The sequence below is a fragment of the Moschus berezovskii genome, chromosome 4, assembly GCF_049115385.1.
Source record: "Moschus berezovskii isolate FMDL1 chromosome 4, NW_MosBer_1.0, whole genome shotgun sequence".
Lineage (NCBI taxonomy): Eukaryota > Metazoa > Chordata > Mammalia > Artiodactyla > Moschidae > Moschus > Moschus berezovskii.
In genome coordinates, this window is record NC_142463.1 from 4,750,541 (window position 1) to 4,774,618 (window position 24,078).

The 24,078-nt window shown below is 45.8% G+C and overlaps 1 protein-coding gene across 2 annotated transcripts in view; it reads left to right on the top strand.

Moving 5' to 3' along the window:
• The window catches only part of ASB18 (ankyrin repeat and SOCS box containing 18), an 83,687-nt gene that overhangs the window by 28,646 nt on the left and 30,963 nt on the right, over positions 1–24,078 (top strand). For both annotated transcript variants that reach the window (XM_088835095.1, XM_055401864.2), the window contains one exon: positions 2,796–3,063. In XM_088835095.1, coding sequence (XP_088691221.1) covers positions 2,796–3,063 — 268 coding nt within the window. The remainder of the gene's footprint in view (positions 1–2,795; positions 3,064–24,078) is intronic.

A 24,078-nucleotide genomic window follows, 5' to 3' on the forward strand; every position in this document is an offset into this window, starting at 1 on the left:
GTGCTCCTGACTCGTGAGCTCTGGCAGGCCAAGAATGAGGAAGGGTGGGTTCCAGAGCACTGACACAGTCTGCCTACACCTCACACGGGGAGAAGGGAATAAACCCAGACCCTGCCAAAGGGCTAAGCAGCTCAGAGCAGCCAGCAAGGCAGCAGGGGCTGCGGGGAAGCGAGCACAGGTCATCTGGGCTGAAATCCCTGCCAGCCAGAGGCACCCCAGCGCCTTTCCGGGTCTACTCTCCCTCATCTGTCCCAGATGGGGCGTGCATCTTCCTCCAAAGGGCTGTGGGGTGATCCAATCAAGAATGCCAACTGCCTGAATATCTGATTAATGTATTTTTTAATCACATGCCTCACAGCCCTGGACACACTCGCAACATGCTGAAATGATGTAATTTCAAATAGATATTAATGTCAGCTCGTAGTCTGAATTAAAGTTTCCTTCCTCTTTACGGCCTTAATCTTTCCACCCCTAAGTGTGTTGTTTTTCTGTGGCACAACTGTACTACAGGAGATCAGAGCACCCTGGCAGGGAAGGGATGCTGAGTTATTACCGAGGAAAGGGCAGCCCCGAGCGCTGGTTCTGGCCTGTGGCCTCAGCACGGGCTGGGAAGACAGGATGGATGCTGCTGGCCTCCGCGCTCTTTCAGCTCAGCCACCTGACTGCTCCACGCTGATCCAGCAGCAGAGATGACCCAGCCCAGGCTGAGAACAGGGGCCCCGATGCTTCCTGCAGCCAATTCAGCACCTCGTGAAGGGAGCCATGGGGAAGGGAAGACACAGGTTCACAGTGGCCAGCCCTTGGGTGCCACACCCACGAAGGAACGCTGGCCCCCTGGAGCTTACGGTCCCGGGAAACCATTCTCTCAGAGGATGATGCTAAGGGGTAGCTCAGATGGTAAAGAATCTGCCTGCAATGCAGAAGGCCCGGGTCCTATCCCTGGGTGGGGAAGATCCCCTGGAGAAGGAAACAGCAACCCACTCCAGTACTCTTGCCTAGAGAATCCCGTGGACAGAGGAGCCTGGTGGGCTACAGTCCACGGGGTCCCAAAGAATCAGACACCACTGAGAGTCTAACACTTTCATGAACACACTTTTCACACACCACAGGGAGTGAAGCCTGCAGGGACCTGGAGAAGGGGGCTGGCCTTAAGCTACGGCAGAGCTGAATGGCCCTCCACTGCCTCTTCCTATGAGTCCAGGGGAAGACTTTGGCATCTTCGCTGGGTGAACAGAGCCGCTGATGGTGGGTAGAGTAGAGCTGGGAACTTAGCATGCCCTGAAAAATGGAGTGCGTGCTTCCTGGCCCCTCAGTACATAAACTTCCTATCTAGGGAAAATGAGTAGAATCAAGGAGGAGGAGCTGGGCCCTGCAAGAATGTATTCTCGCCTGGAGAATTCCATGGACAGAGGAGCCTGGCAGGCTACAGTCCACGGGGTCACCGAGAGTTGGATGCAAATGTAGGTCACTGTTATCATCAAGGGCCAGATCAATGCCTCCATCAAATCAGACCCAGTGAAGACAGGGGTCCATGCAGGACCACATCCCCGGGGCCTCCGGCCACCGTCACCCACCACCAGGACGACAGGCCCCTCTTCTCCCAGCAGTGCACAACCGCCAGGCTGGGCCTTGGGGACCCAGGGTCAGGCTAGAACCCCGCACTGCATTGAGGTAGGTAATTATGAGTGGTCTTTCAAAACCGCTCAGCATGGGTCCCATGAAGGAGGTGGCCTGTGAAAAGGGTCTCCTCCACAGCTCATTACAGCCACGGTATCGATTCTTCCATCATTATCAGAAGGCATCCCTGCCATGTGAAATCCTGTCCCTTGAAGTGTATTCACCAGGGACAGCTCTCCCCATTTCCAGGAGCGCTCGTGGCCGCTAACAACCTTCCACGGGCCTTTTGAAAGCCCAAAGTTTTCAGAGAAGTGAAATGTATAGCTCCTGCTCCATTCATCCTTCAAGAAAGAGCAACCTTACACACACACAGACACACACATGCGTGCACACACAAAACCCTAAAAAGCGCAAAGAAACAAACCAGGATTGTGCTCAATGCAGACCACCACATCAAAGGGTGCTTCTGAAAACCGGCCACTTCCAAGACAACGAAACTTTCCAAGTCCCTTTCTTGAGCAGCCTTGGTGATGTGGGTCAGTTTGTTTTGTCTGTTGTCTTCTCCTCTTAATGATAAAGGGGGTAAAATCGGGGACTCAAAAAGAGAGGGATTGGATTCCAGAAAAATCCACAGCTCACTTTCCGCCCTCCGGCTGCCCCAATTCAGAGCCTGGAAAGTGTGAACTCCACCTTAAATGCTCCTGCCTGTTCAGCTTTTAACTCCTCACATCTTACCTGAGTCCCCAGTCACCCTCATATTTGGCAAAACCCTCTTGCTTGTCAGTGACACCCCTCTGCCAGCCGCCGGCGCAGTCTCTCCGGCTCCGGCCTCTGCTTTCCGTGGCTCCCCTCCCCCGGGTCTCCATCTCTGCCCTCGCATGGTCGCTCTCCGCGCTGTGTCGCCCTCCCTTCCCCCGACACTGCCTTCCCTCGCTGCCTCTCTGCCCCTCTGTCAGGCTTCTTTCACCTCTACCCCGAGGCCTCCTTCCAGCCCTCGTCTGTGGTCCAGCCGGATCTCACCCGTTTCTCTGTCCCTGAGGCCCGAGCATCTTCGCAGCTCCCCACATGCCGACCGGCCCCTCCTCCGAACAGATGGCTTCCCCCTATTTCAGTCTTAAGGGACACCCCCTCCCACGAGCGCGCCCCTCTCACCTTCCCTCTCCCCACCCGCTCCCCAGGCCTCTGGACCCTGGAGTACAAGCGCGAGCTTACCACGCCCCTGTGCATCGCCGCGGCGCAGGGCCACACGGCCTGCGTGCGCCACCTGCTCGGCCGCGGCGCCGACCCCGACGCCAGCCCCGGCGGCCGCGGCGCCCTGCACGAGGCCTGCCTGGGGGGCCACACGGCCTGCGCCCGGCTGCTGCTGCAGCACCGCGCCGACCCCGACCTGCTCAGCGCCGAGGGCCTGGCGCCCCTGCACCTCTGCCGCACGGCCGCCTCGCTCGGGTAAGGACCCGGGGCCCCGACCCCGACCCCGACCTCCTACCCGAGACAGCGCCCTCCGCCCCCAGCCCACCGACCCCGACCTGCGACCCGGGACGCCCTGCCCTGCGCGGCCTAGGTAAGCGTCCCCAGGTCCCGCCCCTTCAGGCTCCGCCCCCAGGGCCGGGCCCGCCCACCGGCCCCGCCCCGCCCCGTAGGCCCCGCCCCCAGAGCCGGGCCCCGCCCACCGCAGGCCCGGTTCCTGGAGCCCGGAGCCTGCGGCCAGCGCCGCGGTCCCCGCCGTCCATCGCAGCCCCGCGGCGGCCACCAGGCCCACTCCGCCGGCGCCCCCCGCCCGGCCTCGGGCCCCAGCCCGGCCCGCGCCGGTTTAATTAGTGCTTGATTGCGAGCGCGGGGGGGGCGGCGCCACACGGAGGTAATGAGCCGGTGATCACCGGCCCGCAGACGCCCGCGCTGGAGAATGCTAAAAGGCCACTGGCGGGGTTGGAGGCTGAAAAATTAGGGTTTTTAATGATAATTTTATGCAGAATAATTGTCACAGTGTGACATAAATGGTTAGCTCCTCGGGCGAGGCTTCGGAGCCCCACAAGCCAGTCGAGCTGTGCCCGCGTATTCTAGCACCACCCCCACCCCCACCCCAGGTCCAGGTGCCGGGGTTCTAGAAGTTCTGCGGGTTCCGGGTCCAGCCCCGCGGCTGTCCTTGCGGAGGTCTGTCCACTTGGGGTCCAGTAGGTCCCGGGAGAGGCGGCGGGGGCCCCGTGTCATCGCACGGGCCTTCTCTTCCCGGGTTCCCAGCTTGCCTTGTGTCCATCTTGAAGTTTCTTTTAGTCAAAATGTTCTAGTCCCTGTTCTTGGGTTTAAGTTTTCATGGCCTTCTGTCTCTATGGTGAGGATTAAATACAAGCATCATGTTAAGTGCAGGCAGGCAGGACTGCTGGGCTCCCAGGGATCAAGATGGGGGCACCACCTACTCATGTCACCTGTGTTCAGAGCAGGGGCTCAGGAAGTCACGTGGGCCACCAGGAGGCTTGACAGTGACGGAAGGAAGGAGGCTGAAGACACTGTAACATCTGAAAGCAGCACTGCTGAGCTGTGACTGCATGTAGTAAGGTGCACGTGCTTAAAGTATGCGATCTGATAAATGTGGACATAGGAATGCAGGTGAAACCATCCCCATAACCCAGACCGAGAACCCAGCCGTCACCAGCACAGTGTTTCCTGGTCCCACTGGAACCTCTCCCTCCCCCTTCTCCAATTTCCCACTGATCTGTTTTTTTGTCACTGTAGTTCAGTCCGAATTTGCTAGAATTCTGTGTAAATGGAATGTAGTCTCTTTTGTCTGACATCTTCCATGCAAAAATATTACTTTCAGATTTTTTTTCTTGAATCATTTTTCATTTTTATTTTATATTGGAGTATAGTTTGATTAACAATGTTGCATCAGTCTCAGGTGAACAGTGAAGTGATTCAGTTATACAAGTATCTTTCTGTGGCTCAGTCACTAAGTTGCATCGGACTCTTTGGGACCCCATGACTAGGTAGATACATATATCTATTATTTTTAAAATTCTTTTCCCATTTAGGTTATTCTGATAACCTAAATGGGTTATTCAGGTTAGAGCAGAGTTCCATGTGCTATATACTAGGTCCTTGTTGGTTATCTATTATAAATATAACAGTGTGTACATGTCAACCCCCATACTTTTGAGATTTATCATATTGTTTTGTGTATCCATAATTCACTCCTTTTCATTGGTGAATGGTATTCCTTGGTACAGAATAATGCAATGTGTCTATCCACTCATGTTAAAAGACACTTGATCATTTCTGACTTGAGGCTATTGCAAGTAAAGCTGCTGTGAACATTCGTGTACCAGCCTTTGTATGAGTATATGCTTTCATTTCTCCTGGATAAATACCTAGGCATAGCTGTGTCACATGATATGATTAGGAAATGACCAAGCTGTGTTCCAAGTTGGAACTACCATTTTACATTCCCACCAGTTACGTATGATTGTTCCTGCTGCTTTCCATCCTCACTAACACTTGGTACAGTCACTCTTTAGCTGTTAGACATTCTGTAGGGATTTAGAACTATTCCACTGCAGTTTTGACTTGCATCTCCCTAATGACTGGCTTCCATGGTGGCTCAGAGGTTAAAGTGTCTGCCTCCAATGCGGGAGACCCGGGTCCGATCCCTGGGTCGGGAAGATCCCCTGGAGAAGGAAACGGTAACCCACTCCAATATTCTTGCCTGGAGAATCCCATGGATGGAGAAGCCTGGTGGGCTACAGTCCACGGGGTCGCAAAGAGTCGGACACAACTGAGCGACAGAACGGAACGGAATGACTGATGGAGAAGGAAATGGCAACCCACTCCAGTGTTCTTGCCTGGAGAATCCCATGGACAGAGGGCCCTGGTGGGCTCTAGTCTATGGGGTTGCAAAGAGTCGGACACGACTAAGCAACTAACACACACACACACAATGACTGAAACTCCAATACTTTGGCCACCTCATGCGACAAGTTGACTCACTGGAAAAGACTCTGATGCTGGGAAGGATTGGGGGCGGGAGGAGACGGGGACGACAGAGAATGAGATGGCTGGATGGCATCACCGACTCTCTGGACATGAGTTTGAGTGAACTCCGGGAATTGGTGATGGACAGGGAGGTCTGGAGTGCTGTGATTCATGGGGTCGCAGAGAGTCGGACACAACTGAGCAACTGAACTGAACTGAATGACAAGTGATGTTGGGCATCTTCTCGTGTACTTATTTAGCATACATTTATTTTCTTTGGTGAAGTGCTTGTTCAAATCTTGTGCCTTTTAAAAGTAGTGGATTGTTTTTTTCTTAAATTTTGAGATTTCTTTATATATTCTGGGTAAAAGTCCCTTATCAGGTATGTGGTTAATAAATATCATCCTCCAGTCTCTGGGTTATAGCTTCTTTCCTTAAAAGTGTCCTTTGGAGAACAGAAGTTCTTACTTTTGGTGGAATCTAACTAGTGACTCAGATGGTGAAGAATCTGCCTGCAATGCAAGAGACCCAGGTTCGAGCCTTGGGTTGGGAAGATCCCCTGGAGATGGGAATGGCAAACCACTCCAGTAATCTTGCCTGGAAAATTCCATGGACAGAGGAGCCATGGACAGTTACAGTCCATGGGATTGCAAAGAGTCGGATACAACTGCGCGATTAACCCTTATAACTGATCAATCTTTTTATTTTAGGGATCATGTTGGGTTATTTTCTCTAAAAAAAAAAATCTTGCCCAACCATGGCCACAAACATTTCCTCCTGTGTTTCCCTCTAAAAATTTTAATAACTTTATATGTTACATTTAAGTCTATGACCCATTTTGACTTAATGTCTGAATATGGTGTGAGGTAGGAACTAAGGCTTTGTTTTTCCTCTCTGCATGTGGTTATGCAGTAGTTCCAGCACTATTTGTCAAGGAGCCTTTTCTTTCTCCATGGGTTTGCCTTTGCACTTTAGTTGAAAGTCAACTTAAGGACATATGTATGGGTTTATTTCTGGCTCTCTTGTCAAGTACATGCAAGACAAGGCAAGGCCTGACTGATTCAAACAAATCCCAAGGAGCCACTCCTAGGTTCAGACACTTTTAACACTTACTTACACAGTGAGAAGAAAAACAGTCAGAGGTTCCAATTCTGCATGGTCCTTGCCCTACAGGCCACAAAGGACAACACCCAAACAAAAGGAGATACATTATGGCAATGTGACTTGCAGGATACCCTGATGTAGCACACCTGAATCTAGATGTCAGGTGAGCAGCTTTATAGTCCACAGCTCTGTTCTGAGGGGGGCAGGCAGGAAGTCCCAAACCTCACCAGAACCCAGGAAGTGGTAAGAAACAGCTCAGGACAGCCTCCCAGGGGACACAGGAAGGCACGTGGACAAGGGTCTTATAGCAGCCCCTTAAATTCTGGAGGATTGCAGTGCTCTGCCAGCAGTGGTTCAAACTTTTGTTTGTGTGGCCCGTGTGGATTCATCAAGGCCACCAGGGCTCCATTGCAGAGCCGTTGCTCTGTGTCTCTGTTCTGTTCTACCTTGATCTGTTGGTCTTTTTTTGACACCAATTCCACCGTGTACTGAATGCTGTAGCTCTGTAAGAAATCTTGAAGTCAGGTCGCATAAATTCTCCAGCATCATTCAAAGTTGTTTTGGCTATTTTAGCCTCTTCACATTTCCACATACATTTTAAAATCAGTTTGCCAGTTTCTATCAAAAAAAAAAAAAAAGACTGCTGTGTTTTGACTGAGGTTGATATGAATCTATAGATCAATCTGGGGAGACTTGACATAAAAATATTGAATCTTTCAACCCATGAACACAATAAATCTCTCTATTTATTTAGCTCCTAGTTTATTTTAGCTTCATTTGATAGATTTAGTGTACAATGCCTGCATATATTTTTCAGATTTATCCCTAAGTTTTTAATTTCTGATGCTTTTGTAAGCGGCATTTTTATTTAAATTTCTGTGGTGGTAGCTACTATATAAATTGATAAGAATTTATTTTTGTGTATTAATTTGAAACCTGAAACCTTGCTATGCTTAGTATTTATTCCAGTTCCATTCCGTCGCTCAGTCGTGTCCGACTCTTTGCAATCCCGTGGACTGTAGCCTACCAGGCTTCTCCGTTCATGGGATTCTCCAGGCAAGAATACTGGAATGGGTTACCGTTTCCTTCTCCAGGGGATCTTCCCGACCCAGGGATCGAACCCGGGTCTCCTGCATTGGAGGCAGACGCTTTAACCTCTGAGCCACCAGGGAAGCCCAGTAGCCTATCATAAATTCCAGAAGATTTCTATGTAGACAATCATGTCATCTTCAAATAAACACAGTTTTACTTCTTTTCCAGTCTGGATGCCTTGTTCTTGCTTTATTGAACTAGATCGAACTTCCAGTGCTATGTTGAATAGAAGCAGTGAGAGAAGACAACTTTCCTTATTTCTGTTCTTAGTGGACTTAAATCTTTAAGTATGACATTAGATGTAGGTATTTTGTAGATGATCTTTTTCAGATTGAGAGAATGCCCTTCTATCCTGGTTTGCTGACAGTTTTTTTTCTATGAATGGATGTTGGATTTTCTCAGATGCTTTTTCTGCATATATTGAGTTGTTCCTAGAGCTTCCCAGGTGGCACTAGTGGTAAAGAACCTGCCTGCCAATGCAGGAGACGTAAGAGACACGGGTTCAGTCCCAGGGTTGGAAAGATCCCCTGGAGAAGGAAATGGCAACCCACTCCAGTATTCTTGCTGGAAAATCCCATGGACAGAGGAAATTCCAAGGACATAGGAGTTGACCCTATGTGTGTATTTTTAGTTTGTTAATATAATTATTTACACTGGTTGATTTTCAGATGTTAAACCAACCTTGCATTCTTCAGACCACAATTTATAAATTCCTGGGTTTGATTTGCTGAAAATTTTAAAACATCTGCATCTATGTTTGTGAAAGGTATTGATCTGCAGTTTTTTCTTGTAATGCTTTTGTCTGGTTTTGATTCCTAAGTGACGCTGGCCTCAAAAATGAGCTGAGAGGTGCTTATGTAAAATTATTTTTATTTCTTCCTTAAGTGTTTGGTAGAAATCATCACTGAAGCTGTCTTGGTCTGGAGTTTTCTTTTTGAGCAGGTTGGCAGCTATGAATTCAATTTCTTTAATGGCTATAGTAGTATTCAGGTATTCTTTTCTGAGTGAGCTTTGATAGCTTGTATCTTTAAGAGATTTATCTCTTTCATCTAAGTTGTTAAATTTATTGTCATAAAGTTGTTTTTGATTATCCTTTTAATAGCTATAGAATCTATAGAATCACCACTTTCAATCACAATAATGGAACTTATGGTTTTTATTCTTTCTTCCCTGATCAGCCTATTTTGGGTTTTACTGATTTTCTTTTGTGTTTTAGTTTTATTTTCCATTGATTTCTGATATGATCTTCATTTCCTCTTTTCTTTGCTTACATTGAATTTCATTTGTTCTTGTCTTTCTGGTTTGTAAGATGGCAGCTAATGTCTTTGATTTGATGGGTTTTTATTTTCTAATATGACTTCCCGGTGGCTCAGTTGATTTAGAATCTGTCTGTGATGCAGGAGACCTGGGTTCAATCCCTGGGTGGGGAACATCCCCTGGAGAAGGAAATGGCAACCAACTGCAGTATTCTTGCTGGGAAATCCCATGGGCAGAGGAGTCTGATGGGCCACAGTCCACAGTATAGGCTTATAGTGTTACACATGTACCTACTATGCACTACTTTAGCTGAATCCCACATGCTTTAATTTCATTCTCAGTTTAAAATATTACTTGATTTGTTTTTTCATTTGTTTGAGTTTTTTCTTTGAAAGATAGGCTATATAAAAGTGACTTCGTTTCCATATATTTGGGTATTTTTCGGGTATCTTTCCATTATTTATTTCTAATGTAATTCTATTATAGAGAATTTACTTTGTATCACTTTGCTCCTTTTAAATTTACCAAGTCTTTTTATGATCCAAAATATATTCTATCTTGGTAAAAATGTCTGTGCATACCAGCAAAGAATGCGTGTTCTACAGTTGCTGGGTGGAGTGTTCTATAAATGTCAGTTAAGTCAAGTTGTCTATATCCTCCCATATCCTTCCTGATTTTCTGCCTACTTGTTTCACATGTTCTTGAAAGAGGGGTGTTGAAATCTTTGACTGTAATCATGGATTTGTCTATTTCTCTTTGCAGTTGTATAATATTTCAAAGCTCTATTACTGGTTATCAGTACATAGATGTTTAGCGTCATCATGGCCTCTTGAAGAACTGGCGTCAGTATTCAAAGCTATTCTTTGTGGGTGATATTCTTTGCTCTAAAGTCTGCTTTGTCTGATAGTAAAATACCTAGTCTGACATTAATACATATTTCTTTTGACTAGTGTTAGCATAGTATACCCTTTTCCATCTGCAACAGTAATCTGTTGCTGTGTAACAAATTGCAACAAATTCGGAGAATTACTGCAGCACACATTTATTGTTTCACAGTTTCTATGAGTAGAGTTTGGACATGGCTTCACTGAGCCCTCAACTGCAGAATCTCTCACAAGGCTGCAATCAAGGTGTCAACAAGGGTTAGGGTCTCATTTGAAGGGTCAGCTAGGGAAGAATCTGCTACTGGATTCATATAGTTATAGGCAGAATTCAGTTCTTTGGGACTATTAGACTGAGGGTCTCAGTTCCTGGCTGACTATTGATTAAAGGCAGTGCTCAGTTTGTGTCTTTATTTTTCAAATGGATCTCTTGTAGTCAGGGTATACCTGAGTCTTTTCTAATCCAATCTGGTAGTCTTTGCCTTTTAATTGAGTGTTTAGATCATTTACATTTAATAAGATTTTAATATGCTTATGTTCAAATCAAACAGCCTGTTTTTTTTTTCTATTCATTTCATCTGTTCCCTTGTCTTCTTTTTCTACCTTCTTCTGAATCAAGTATTTTTCGTGATTCCACTTTATCTCCTTTTTTGATTTGTTACATATAACATTTTGTTCCATTATTTTAGTAGTTGCTTTAGATGGCAGAAAGTGAAGAGGAACTAAAGAGCCTCTTGATGAAAGTGAAAGAGGAGAGTGAAAAAGTTGGCTTAAAGCTCAACATTCTGAAAACTAAGATCATGGCATCCGGTCCCATCACTTCATGGCAAATAGATGGAGAAACAGTGGAAACAGTGTCAGACTTTATTTTTGGGGGGCTCCAAAATCACTGCAGATGGTGATTACAGCCATGAAATTAAAAGACACTTACTCCTTGGAAGGAAAGTTATGACCAACCTAGATAGCATATTAAAAAGCAGAGACATTACTTTGCCAACCAAGGTCCGTCTAGTCAAGGCTATGGTTTTTCCCGTGGTCATGTATGGATGTGAGAGTTGGACTGTGAAGAAAGCTGATCGCCGAAGAATTGATGCTTTTGAACTGTGGTGTTGGAGAAGACGCTTATGAGTCCCTTAGACTGCAAGAAGATCCATCAGTCCATCCTAAAGGAGATCAATCCTGGCTGTTCATTGGAAGGACTGATGCTGAAGCTGAAACTGCAATACTTTGGCCGCCTCATGCGACGAGTTGACTCACTGGAAAAGAGTCTGATGCTGGGAGGGATTGGGGGCGGGAGGAGACGGGGACGACAGAGAATGAGATGGCTGGATGGCATCACCGACTCTCTGGACATGAGTTTGAGTGAACTCCGGGAGTTGGTGATGGACAGGGAGGCTTGGCGTGCTATGATTCATGGGGTCGCGGAGAGTCGGACACGACTGAGCGGCTGAACTGACTGACTGACTTAGGGCTCATAGCCTACATCTTTACTTTATCACAGTCTGCCCTCAGGTAACGTTATACTGCTTCGTGTATAATATAAAAACCATGCGACGATTCTTCCGTCTCTCTCCTCCTGACCTTTGTGCTACTGGGAGCATACATTTTACTTCTGTATATAGGTCCCAGAGGACATTGCTAATATTTTTGTTCAAACAGTCAATTGTCTTTTATTGAAATAAAAAGAAAAAAGTTTGTATGTTTCCCCATGTAGTTCCCGTTTTCAGCTCCCTTCATTCCTTTGTATTGACTGAAAATTCCATCTGGGATCATCCTCCTCCTCCTTCTTAGAGAACTTTCTTTAATATTTCTTACAGCGGGGGTCTGCTAGAGATAATCCTTTCAGTGTTTGCAGGTTTGGGAAAGTCTTTGTTTCATCTGAGTGTTTGCAAGGCACTTTTGTTGGGTAGGGAATTCTGGGTTGACAGGCTCCTTTTTTCTTTCAGTGTTTTAGACACAGGACTCCACTGTCTTCTAACTTGCATTTGTAATGGGAAGTCTTCTATCCATCTGTTCTTTGTTCTTTTGGATATAGTACCCTTTTTTTCTGGCTTTAATATTTTCTCCTTATCACTGGCTTCAAGCAACTTGATCATGATGTATTTTGATGTTGTTTTCTTCATCTTTCTTGTCCTTGAGAGTCATCAATTTCTTGAATCTGTAGGCTTATACTTTTCATCAAATTTGAAAAATTGTTGGCAATTATCTCTTCACATTTTTTTCTGTATGATCCCTCCTCTGCCTCAGGGAGTCCAGTTGCATGTATGTTACACCACTTGATGTTGTCCCACAGTTCATTAATACTCTGTTCACTTTTCTCTTATGTAATTGATTTATCATTTGTTCTGAAGTCCCTGATCTGCCATTAATCCCATGTAGTATATTTTTCATCTCAGACACTATAATTTTCAACTTTAGAAGCGCAATCTTAGGTATTTTTAAAATATCTTTCTTGTTTTTACTTAACATGTTTAGTCTTTTCTCTAGTTTCTGAAATATACAGAATATAATTAAAATAACTATTTTAATGTTTCCATCTATCAATTCTATCATCTGGGTATGAATAACATTTTCTTTATTTTAACTCTGTTCCTTTTGTAAATTTCAGAGTCACCTAGGCATAATTTGTGAGAGATAAGATATAAAGATATAAGATTCAAAAGTAGAAATGCTTATGAATACATTTCTCAATGATTTTTTAAAAGCTCTAAGTAGATAGCCATTCTGCAGGGATACTAAATGAAGATTAACTTCTGCCTCATTTTAACTTACAATTTCTATCCTTGAGACATTTGGTAGGTGATTTGCTGGTGTACAAAGTTGCCATCTGATGACAGATTATAGAAACCCCATCTACTTTCGGAAAGTACAGCTCCAGGTTTCATTATTGGATGAACCATTCCTACAAGCATTCAACAGCCAATTGTTGAGCTCTGCGAGGTGCTGGACTTGTGTTGCACTGTAGTCTATTTCCTCAAGAGGCTTTCAATTTCAACGGAGAAGAAGGTAATTTACATCGGTGTGCTAGACACTGGGCCAAGGGTATGCAGAATACACTATGTGCATGGAAGTTGAGGGTGTGGCTGGTAGATTTTAACTGGAAATTTTCTAGGAGACAAAGAGGCATCAATTTTATTAAAGGACACAAACCAATCAAATGAAAGCAAAAGAAAATGGACAAATTATTAGGCAGTTTTACATGATTTTATTCAGTTTTGGTATTTTCGTACCTTACAGTTTTATATGTTAGAAGTACATACATTGCTACATTTGAGGTCTAGGTTGAACTCTAGCGGTGTAAGCCTGGGCAAGTTATTTCATTAATCTGTGCCTGGTGTTCTCATCTGTAAAACAGAGATAACATTTGAGCCTCCGACACAGGGTGACTAGGGGAATTAAATGAGCTAGTGTGTGGAAAACATTTAGAAGAGCACCTGGCATGTAGTTAAGAATTATGTAGGTGCCAACCACAACTGCTGAGATCTCTTGTACAATCACTGTGTTATCTCATGGGAATTGAAACAATATTTCACTCATTTTAATTAATATGGGGTTTTGTGGTTCTTTGTCTCCATATTTATTGGTCATCTATGATTTATTTCCAGTAATATTCCTAGTCAAGAGCATACTCCCAATTTTAACATGTTCCTATGGAAAATATTTGATGGTATTCCATGTCTAGGAACACACCATGCTTCCCACCCCCCTCAAAAGTCATGTCTATATTCAGTTTTGTTCAAAATTAAGTTCTATAAATGTAGCATGGTATCCTGGATTGGATTCTGGAGCAGAACATGAACATTAGTGGGGAAAGTGGTGAAATCCAGATAAAGTCCACAGTTCCATTAACAGTATTGGATTGATGTCAATTTCTTAATTTTGACAAAGGCACCATGATAACATATGACATGAACTTTACAGAAAACTGGGTAAAGGACATTTGCAAATTCTCTGTGCTATCTTTTCAATTCTTCTGTAAATGTATAGTAATTTTTTAATAGAAAGAATTTTTAAAACCAAGTTTGCTTCATACCTTGGACTCAAATCTTCCACCTTATAGTCTTAGGAAAAAATGTGGCTTTTTACTAAGAAATAAGAATGTATCACCTGCTCAGAACACAAGGTATTGAGAACGCTAACAGCAGCCCTTAGGACAAGCCAACAGGCTTATATTTGGTTGTCATCAGGAGCTGAGACATGTGCAGAGCTACTCAGCGTACACACTGTGTGATAGAAACTAATTTCCTGACTTCAGTCGGTTTTTCAGAAATCATTCGAATCCAGCACATTGCTTAATAAAGACTTTTAAAACGTCTTTGTATTAAGACGGGGCTTTGTAAATCCTCTTTTGTCTTTCTTTCCCTCCTCTTCTCTTTCTTCTCACTTTCTCTTCTGTCTCAGTGTGTCTCTCTACATGAGTCTTTCTCCCTGGTGATTTCATTTGACAGTCCTGACTTATTTAAAGCCAAGTTATTGAGGAAAAGTTTAAGATAAGTGATGAACACAGCATAAGTTCAGGCAGAACTATGCAACAGCTGACTCAGAATCCCTTCAATATCAATGATTTGATGGAAGATGGTGGCGGGTCCCACTGAACACCTCTACAATAACATAGCCAGCTCCCTTGAAGGATGAAAGTTAACAGATGTCAGAGAGAGACTGAGGTTTAGACTGCGGCTTTTCAGCTCTGAAGAGTCCCCCTAAAGTCAGACTCCGAGGAGGTCCGGCTTTAGGTAGTATAAACATTATCACTTTGACAGGAAAGAGCTACTTTTTCCAGAATCTTTTTATACAGAGTAGATTTTAGGTCATCCTTAATTTTTTTACCTTTCAGTAGAGAGGGGGTCGTTGACCTACATACAGAGCCATTTCATTTTCTTACTCTTGATGACAATGGTCCCCACACCTAGGGACCCAGTTCTGTTCCAACCCCTTTTAGTCAGCAATTCTCCATGGGTGCAGGACTTTAAAACCTTTGAGTCTCTGAGTTCCTGGGATTAAAAAAAAAAAAAATTATCTGTGCTTCCTTCCAACCCGCAAGCTTCAGAATTCAGAATTCAACACACAAAAAGGGATATCAGAGCTTTAATCTAGGAACCTTTTGAAGAGATTTTCCCAAAAAGAAAAGTTCCAGTAAAGTTACTCTCTTCCCGTGAGCAGCCTGCATGCCAGTCTCGCCCTATTTATTACCAGGTTCCTCTCCTTGACCCTTTTTAAAATTCTGAGATAATTAAAATGAGAGAAGAATTAGCAGAGTCCTGATTCTTTTTCTCATCTAAAGCTGTCTCGATTTATACAGAAGTGAAGAGAATCTGCTTCCTTCATGAGCATGTTAGTCAAAAAGCACACACATTTACTTCTTTGTCCCAGCTGTGTCAATTCAACTAAATAAAAGTTAATTTTAAGCCAGAACTGGACTTGTGGAAGCAGCTAATTATCTTAGGAGGAAAAGATTATTGAAGAAAATCACTGGGCAAATTTTCTCTGATTCAAACCTGGCAGGATGAAATCTGGGCAGAGAAAAATGAAGTATGCCTTTCCCTGAGGCAAGAAAGGCACTTTCTGGGCAGGATTTGAGCAGGAACAATATTCTGAGTCCTCACCCCAATCCCAAAGCTTCTGCCTAATAACAGGAGGTTTAGTTGCATGAGTGCCAGCTCTTGGGCACTGATGCACAATCCAGAAAGCAGTCCACTTCCTACAACTCAGATAAGTGATTGATTCATTATCCACGTGGACAGGAGAAAACATGATCTGGTTCAACAGGACTTTGAGGCATCTCGAGGAATACTAAAGAACAAGGTGTCAGTTAGGGGCTGCCCCCACTGGATAATTTGATATTTGTACAAGAACTTCACATTCTGAACACTTGCAAGTGTCTGACTTGCTGCAATCCTCCCCACAGGCTTGTGGGCATGGTTATTCCCAGTTTACAGGTTAGAAAGTTGAGGCTCACCAAGAGCCTATGTTTTATCAGTAAAATGCAAAAAACATGGGCCCTTGGTAAAAGACTACCAAGTGGAAACCATCACAGCCAGGTTCAAAAGCCAATGTCGGCCCTTCCCTGGTGATCTAGTGGCTAAGACTCCCCATCCACAATGCAGGGGGCCCAGCTTTGATCCCTGGTCAGGGAACTAGACCCCACATGCCACAACTAAGGGTTCACATACAGCAACTAAATATCCCACGTGCTGCAACCAAGACCCAGCACAGTCAGACAAATAAATCTTTTCCAAAAAAAACTGAGTTAAAAAAAGAAAGCCAATGCCATAAGAGAGATGGATGCTGAAAGATAACTTCTCCCTTGTTAACCTAATCTTTTTCAAAAACCGCTAATTGTCAGAAAGTAGCTCTGCTCATCTCTAATCGCGACCTTTCAAACATGTTCTGTCATACGTTTATCCTCTTTCCTTGCCACTTCTAGAATCTCAGGCAGATTCCTCACCTTTCTGGTTGCTTGCCAAGTTCTGTTTGAAGACATACAACTCACTGTTAGGAATTAAAACATGTAATCCAGGCCAAATCCAATCTTTACCCTCTGGGTAAAATCCTTGATCAGACACCTCAAGAAAGATACACAGATGACCAATAAACAAATGAAAGGTCCTCAACATCATTAGTCATCAGGGAAAAGCAAATTAAAGCCATGAGGGAATATTCTTTATGTCACACTCTTTAGGATGGCTAAAGGCAAAAAGTCTGACACTGTTTCGACTGTTTCCCCATCTATTCCGTGGTCATGTATGGATGTGAGAGTTGGACTGTGAAGAAAGCTGATCGCCGAAGAATTGATGCTTTTGAACTGTGGTGCTGGAGAAGACTCTGGAGAGTCCCTTGGTCTGCAAGGAGATCCAACCAGTCCATTCTAAAGGAGATCAATCCTGGGTGTTCAATGGAAGGACTTATGCTAAAGCTGAAACTCCAATACTTTGTCCACCTCATGCGACGAGTTGACTCACTGGAAAAGACTCTGATGCTGGGAGCGATTGGGGGTAGGAGGAGACGGGGACGACAGAGAATGAGGTGGCTGGATGGCATCACCGACTCTATGGACATGAGTTTGAGTGAACTCCGGGAGTTGGTGATGGACAGGGAGGCCTGGCGTGCTGTGGTTCATGGGGTCACTAAGAGTCGGACACGACTGAGTGACTGAACTGAACTGAACTGAAAGGCAAAAAGACAGACAACACCAAATGTTGACAGGAATGTGGAGCAACTGGAACTCTCATACACTGTTGTTGGGAGTATATAATGATGTAATCACCTGGGAAAACTGCTTAACCATTTCTTTTAAAGTTAAATATATACCTACCGGCAATTCTACTTCTAAATACTTAACCAAAAGAAATAAGAACATTTGCCCTCATGAAGACTTACGTTAAAATGTTCATAGCAGCTTTATTCATAATAGCCAAAAAGTGAAAATGCCCAACAGTATCAAAAAGAGAATGAATTTTTAAACTGTGGTATAGCTATACAATTACATGTGACTCAGGAATAAAACAGAATGAGTTACTTGTGAATGCAACAATATGGATGAATGTCAAAGACATGTTACACTAAAGAAGCCAGACACAAAACAGTAGAAAATTATAGAAAAGACAAAACGTGGGGGAGAAGTCAGAACCATGGTTGCCTGGGGTGACTGACCAATTAACACAAAGGAACTTTTTGGAGAGATGAAAATATGCTATATCTTGGATATCCCCTGTGGTCCAGGGGTTAACATTCAGCCTTCCAGTGCAGAGGATACGGGTTCAGTCGCTAGTCAGAGAACTAAGATCCCACCTGCTGTGTGATATGGCCAAAAAAAAATTTTTTATGTCAATATGCATATGTCATCAGTTCAGTTCAGTTCAGTCGCTCAGCCGTGTCCGACTCTCCGCGACCCCATGAATCACAGCACGCCAGGCCTCCCTGTCCATCACCAACTCCCGGAGTTCACTCAAACTCATATCCATAGAGTCGGTGATGCCATCCAGCCATCTCATTCTCCGTCATCCCCTTCTCCTCCCGCCCCCAACCTTTCCCAGCATCAGAGTCTTTTCCAGTGAGTCAACTCGTCACATGAGGTGGCCAAAGTATTGCAATTTCAGCTTCAGCATCAGTCCTTCCAAAGAACATCCAGGATTGATCTCCTTTAGAATGGACTGGTTGGATCTCCTTGCAGTATAAGGGACTCTCAAGAGTCTTCTCCAACACCACAGTTCAAAAGCATCGATTCTTCGGCGATCAGCCTTCTTCACAGTCCAACTCTCACATCCATACATGACAACGGGAAAAACCATTGCCTTGACTAGACGGACCTTGGTTGGCAAAGTAATGTCTCTGCTTTTTAATATACTATCAAGGTTGGTCATAACTTTCCTTCCAAGGAGCAAGCGTCTTTTAATTTCATGGCTGCAATCAGCATCTGCAGTGATTTTGGAGCCCAAAAAAATAAAGTCTGACACTGTTTCCACTGTTTTTCCATCTATTTCCCATGAAGTGATGGGACCAGATGCCATGATCTTTGTTTTCTGAATGTTGAGCTTCAAGCCAACCTTTTCACTCTCCTCTTTCACTTTCATCAAGAGGCTTTTGAGTTCCTCTTCACTTTCTGCCATAAGGGTAGTTTCATCTGCATATCTGAGGTTATTGATATTTCTCCCAGCAATCTTGATTCCAGCTTGTGCTTCTTCCAGCCCAGCGTTCCTCATGATGTGCTCTGCATATAAGTTAAATAAGCAAGGTGACAATATACAGCCTTGACGTACTCCTTTTCCTATTTGGAACCAGTCTGTTGTTCCATGACCAGTTCTGACTGTTGCTTCCTGACCTGCATACAGGTTTCTCAAGAGGCAGGTCAGGTGGTCTGGGATTCCCATCTCTTTCAGAATTTTCCACAGTTTATTGTGATCCACACAGTCAAAGGCTTTGGCATAGTCAATGAAGCAGAAATAGATGTTATAGCATGTGTCAATATGCTATGTTGATTACACACATCCTTTGCCAAAATTTGTACGGCTGTACTCTTCAGACCTGTGCATTTCTCTGTATGCAAATTTTACTTCACCTAAAAAATATATAAAAACATGTATATAAAACTTTTCTCTCATACAAGAGACACAGATGTAAAGAACAGACCTTTGGACTCTGTGGGAGAAGGCGAGGGTGGGATGATTTCAGAGAATAGCACTGAAACATGTATATTACCATGTGTGAAACAGATCACCAGTCCAGGATCGATGCATGAGACAGGGCGCTCAGGGCTGGCGCACTGGGATGACCCTGAGGGATGGGATGGGGAGGGAGGTGGGAGGGAGGTCAGGATGGGGAGCACATGTCCACCCATGGCTGATTCACGTGAATGTATGGCAAAAACCACCACAATGTTATAAAGTAATCAGCCTCCAATTAAAATAAATCAGAAAAAAAACTTCTCTCTCATACAAATCAAAGTTCCCCCACCTCACCCCTATCTTTTTGGTGACTGTTCAGGACTGTCTTTCGGGTGGATGTTTAGTCATTTTCTTCTCCAGAGGTAGCTGGGGTTCACATCACTACCTAAAAAGAGAGTTGTTGTTCAGGCGCTAAGGTGTGTCCAGTTCTTTGTGATCCCATGGACTGCAGCATTCCAGCCTTCCCTGTCCTTCAAACAGGGAAGTTTGTTTGAAGTTTGTTCAAACTCACGTCCACTGAGTCAGTGATACCATCCAACCATCTCATCCTTTGCTGCCCCCTTCTCCTTTGGCCTTCAATCTTTCCCAACATCAGGGTCTTTTCCAATGAGTCGGCTCCCTGGAGAATACTCTTGAGAGTCCCTTGGACTGCAAGGAGATCAAACAGGTCAATCCTAAAGGAAACCAACCCTGAATATTCACTGGAAGGACTGATGAAGCTGAAGCTCCAGTACTTTAGCCACCTGATGCAAAAAAGAGAGTGGAGTCTTTTACTTCACTTGTCTCCTCCTCCTCCTCTGATGCCCCTGGGTTTCCCCCTTCACCCACTGTGGGGGCCAGGGCAGGTGAGGAAGGCTGCCCATGTCTTGCTGAGGAGGGGATACTAGTGAAGCTTCCAAAAAGTCAGATGCTCCTTCAGTGGAGAGCAGGGCAAACAGTGGAACTGAACTCTCAAAGTCTGTTCCTTCAGTCATTCTTCAGTCCACCAAAATGCAGAATTTCACTGGCAGTGGGGTGGGTGGGGGCTGGGGGGAGACACAGGGAATTTGCCTAAAGCAGCATTAGCAGCCACAACCATTGAACGCTTCAGAAGCAAATTAAATGGCAGCCATTGCTCCAAGGGAAACCATAAGGATAGACAGGGCCGGGCAGTCTCCCTCTCCATCTCCGGGCCACCCTTCAGGGTTTGTCCGTTCGTATCAGCTGTTTCAATAGTGAACATCTATGCCTGATAGTCTGACAGCTGAGCATCCTGGGAGAAAGGGAGGGAGAAGACAATACAGAGCAGAAAGGGGCAGGCGGCAGGTCCCCAGAGGAGAGGCACGAGGTCCAGACAAGCCAAGTGGGAGCTGCTTCTCCATCAAAGTCAGGGCAGCGGCTTCCCCGTCCTTCACCTGGAACCAGCCGGGGAGTCAGGGCACAGAGGCAGTCTCCTTGCGATGGCTTCATTAGCATGGCTGTGTTGTCCTCTGAAGTCTCTCCCCCATGTCCCCTGTGCACCAACCACCCCCTCACCACTGCCCTGCAGTCCTGCTTGCTCAGCATCCAGCCACACTGCCTGCCCCCAAGGACGGACCCAGACTTGGCCCCAGCCACCGTGCCCCAGGGACGTGTCTCCAGCCCATCTGCCTCCACGTCAACTCCAAGGAGGAACAGTAACTTAATGATGATTCGGCAAGACTGGTTCATGACACCCATTACTCTCAGAGAACACACTGGCCAGGAGGGGTTCAAGCAGCAAGCACAGAACAGTGAAGGGCAGCTGGAGGGTCCAAGGATTTCCAGCAAGTGAAGCTGTTGCCTCAGAGATAGATGCTGAACCCACCTGACAGAGGGCTTGAAAGGAAGGTCTGTTTTCCCTCAAAAAACACGGAACTGACTTTTGTGAATTTCACCGTTTTTGATTGTTCTTTGTCCTTGCTGTTGCATCACTCTTTGGGTGCCACCACCCTCTGACGACTGTCGAGTCATTCTCTTCTCCAGCAGTAGCTGGGCTCACATCCCAATCGGGAGGTTCTGATTTGACTATGGGGTCGCCATCCTCTTCCAGGACTCTACCCTTGAGGTCACTGCTTCAAGCCTCAAAAACCACATCCTCGCCGAAAACCGGAGAGGATGAAACCTCTGGTGCAGACTTGCCTGGAGGACTGGGCGAGAAGCAGGCTCCTGTTCCTTGCCCGCTAGCACAAGGCCCACCAGCCAGGCAAAGTCCCCAACCTTCTGTGCCTTCAGTGTCTGAAGGTGTGTCCAGGAGCCCTGTGGAGCACTCAGAGAGGAGACCCTGCCCCCTGCCTTGGCCTGGTGTACAGAGCGTGGAGGGTGCTCTCAACTTACTGAATGGACCAGTGAATGAAAGGTTTAGAGAACTTCCGGGAAACCCCTAGTGCCTTGCCTGGCTCACAGAAGGTGCTTAGTAAACAGTACCTATGGGAGGAGCAGCAGTGCAGGATAACAGAGGACTAAGTTGACTCACTGGAAAAGACTCTGATGCTGGGAAGGATTGGAGGTGGGAGGAGACGGGGACGACAGAGAATGAGATGGCTGGATGGCATCACCGACTCGATGGACATGAGTTTGAGTGAACTCCGGGAGTTGGTGATGGACAGGGAAGCCTGGCGTGCTGTGATTCATGGGGTCACAAAGAGTCGGACACGACTGAGCGACTGAACTGAACTGAACTGAAGCCAGACACAGCAGACCAGCCTCTGCTCTGCCACCCCCTGGCTGGATGGCCCTATCTGAGTCAGTGGTCTTCTTCTGAGCCTCAGTTTCCCCACCTACAGTGCGGACTTGTCACAAAGCCTAAAAATAACATTCCTCTAAAAATAAATTAAAAGACCACGTGCTGGGGAATGCACTGACGTCCCAGCTCAGAACCAGAGGCTATGAAATCCTACTTTTGAGGGTTTTGTGCCACTGGAGGGGTCAGGGGAGGAAAGCTGGAGAAGGAAAGCCTGGAGCAGGCTCTGTCTCATGGGGCGCAAGGCAGTTTGGCAGGTGGTGTGAGCGGGTAAGAAAGAGGTAAGCACTGAGGAAGCCCGGCTGAGGCACTCAGTACCATTTGCATCTGCCAGGTGAGTGGGAAAGCAGTGCTTTGGAAAGATCCTGGAGGTGGCTGGGAGCTGTGTGCCAGATGAGGGCTGGGAGTCCTACTTCTCTCTTTACAAATAAGTCAAAATGACACTAATTCAACCGCCCTTGATGGGGTCATCTCTATTAACTCCTGCCTTTTGGCTCAAACCGCTTTTTTCTGCATACTGTCAACCTTGGGCCCCATAGCAGCTTGTCACGATGATCATTATCAAAGACGGGGAGGAGGGATGGTGGGGGGTAGGGGAAGTGTTGGCCCAAGTTGCTTCGTATCACAGGCTGTTCAGACAACACAGTATGCCCCTCATCTCATAAGACAGAGACAAGTTGTTTTGACATGGTCAGATGAGAACGTACCCTTGTTCCTGGCAGTGACGGTCCTACACTGTCTGCAAGCCCGTACTGTCTCCAGGCCTTCCGAACTGTGTCTCCTAGGACAGCAGGACATCTGCTCGAGAAAACCTCGTCTGGCAGGAAAGAGCTCAGCCAAAGCAGAGCTTCCCACACAAGCAGAGGCTTGGGGGACGCTTTCCTGCTGGGCCATTTCTTCCTTGACTGGAGACACTGACAAATACAAGGTCAGGTCTTTCAGGTCCCCGAGACTGTTGCACTGCTCTGCCTGTCACGAAGGACCCTCCACCCGCCGCCCACCCTCTCCTCTCCTCTCTCACCTTCTCAGAGGTGCTGCCCTACAGCCTTCCCAAGATCTCTGCTTACACCTGGAGAGATCAATGGAAAATCTGAGCGCACTCTGGAAACCTGGGACTCTGAGCCGACATTCTTAGAATCCATGAGCTGCTGCTATGGCTGGCGGGGGATGGTTCTGTTATTAATAACCTCTTCTGTTGGTCCGCCGTCAAACTGCAACTCTGAGTCACTTTGGAAAGTGAATTTGAAAATACCGGCAGGCGAAAAGGAAATAAAAGCACCCTTCATCCCACCATCCAGAGGTGAACACGTTGGCTTATATGTTTCCAGGCTTTCTGCCCATGCATATACATCCTTTTTTTTAATAGGAGCGTTAGATGCTGTTTCAATCCTGGTCTTTACACATGACCATTGCAGACAGCTTTCCATGTCATTAAACAGGCTCCCACGCCTTCATTTTTAATGACTGCCCAGTGCGTGCCAGCCGAGATGTGCCCCAGTCAATTCGTTGTGTTGTTTTTCTCTCGTGCCTGTGGTCTGCAACTTACATCATGAGCTGCTCTAAGGAAGTGCCAAGGTTTAGCCAATTAGAAGCTCTTCATTAAAAATGAAAAGGGTATCCTCGGTCCTCCAGAGGCTGGGCCAGTGTCCTCATTCTTCTGAAAGGTATCTTTGTTGCAAAGAGCAACCTGGCCATCAGCCTGTTAGGCTGCGGACGTGGAAAAGAGACCCACTCATATTTCCCGGTGGACTTCTTCAGAGAGGCTGGGCTGCTTTAAAAAAAAAAAAAAAAAAAGAGCAGGAGAAAATGTTTGGTAATTGTTTGTGAGCACACACAGGCTCAGTGGCAAAATGAGACGGAACCTTTGATTTCTAACCTCCTGCTGCACTGTTCAAAATTCCTCCCAGAGAGGCACGGAGGAAGCAAACTGAAGCACTCTGATTGTCAAATTTGCATCCTCTCTTAGCTGCTTATTGTCCCAAAGGACGTTTCACATCAAATCGTACTTGTTTGTAAAGATCTTTCACCCAAGATAGACCACTTCTCAAGATACTGCTGACATGGAGGATAGAGAAATATGGAGAGAGGATTTAAAATATTGTGGGTCCCTGGGTAGAAATGTAAACAGATTTAACGCCAGCGGCTTCCAGCCTGGAAACCCTCAAAGGATCCGGTGCACAGTCCCAGTCAGGTAAATAACAGGAAAAACAGCAGCCATGCAAAGGAAAACTGAAAGACGTTCATTAAGGAAATGCATTTGTTC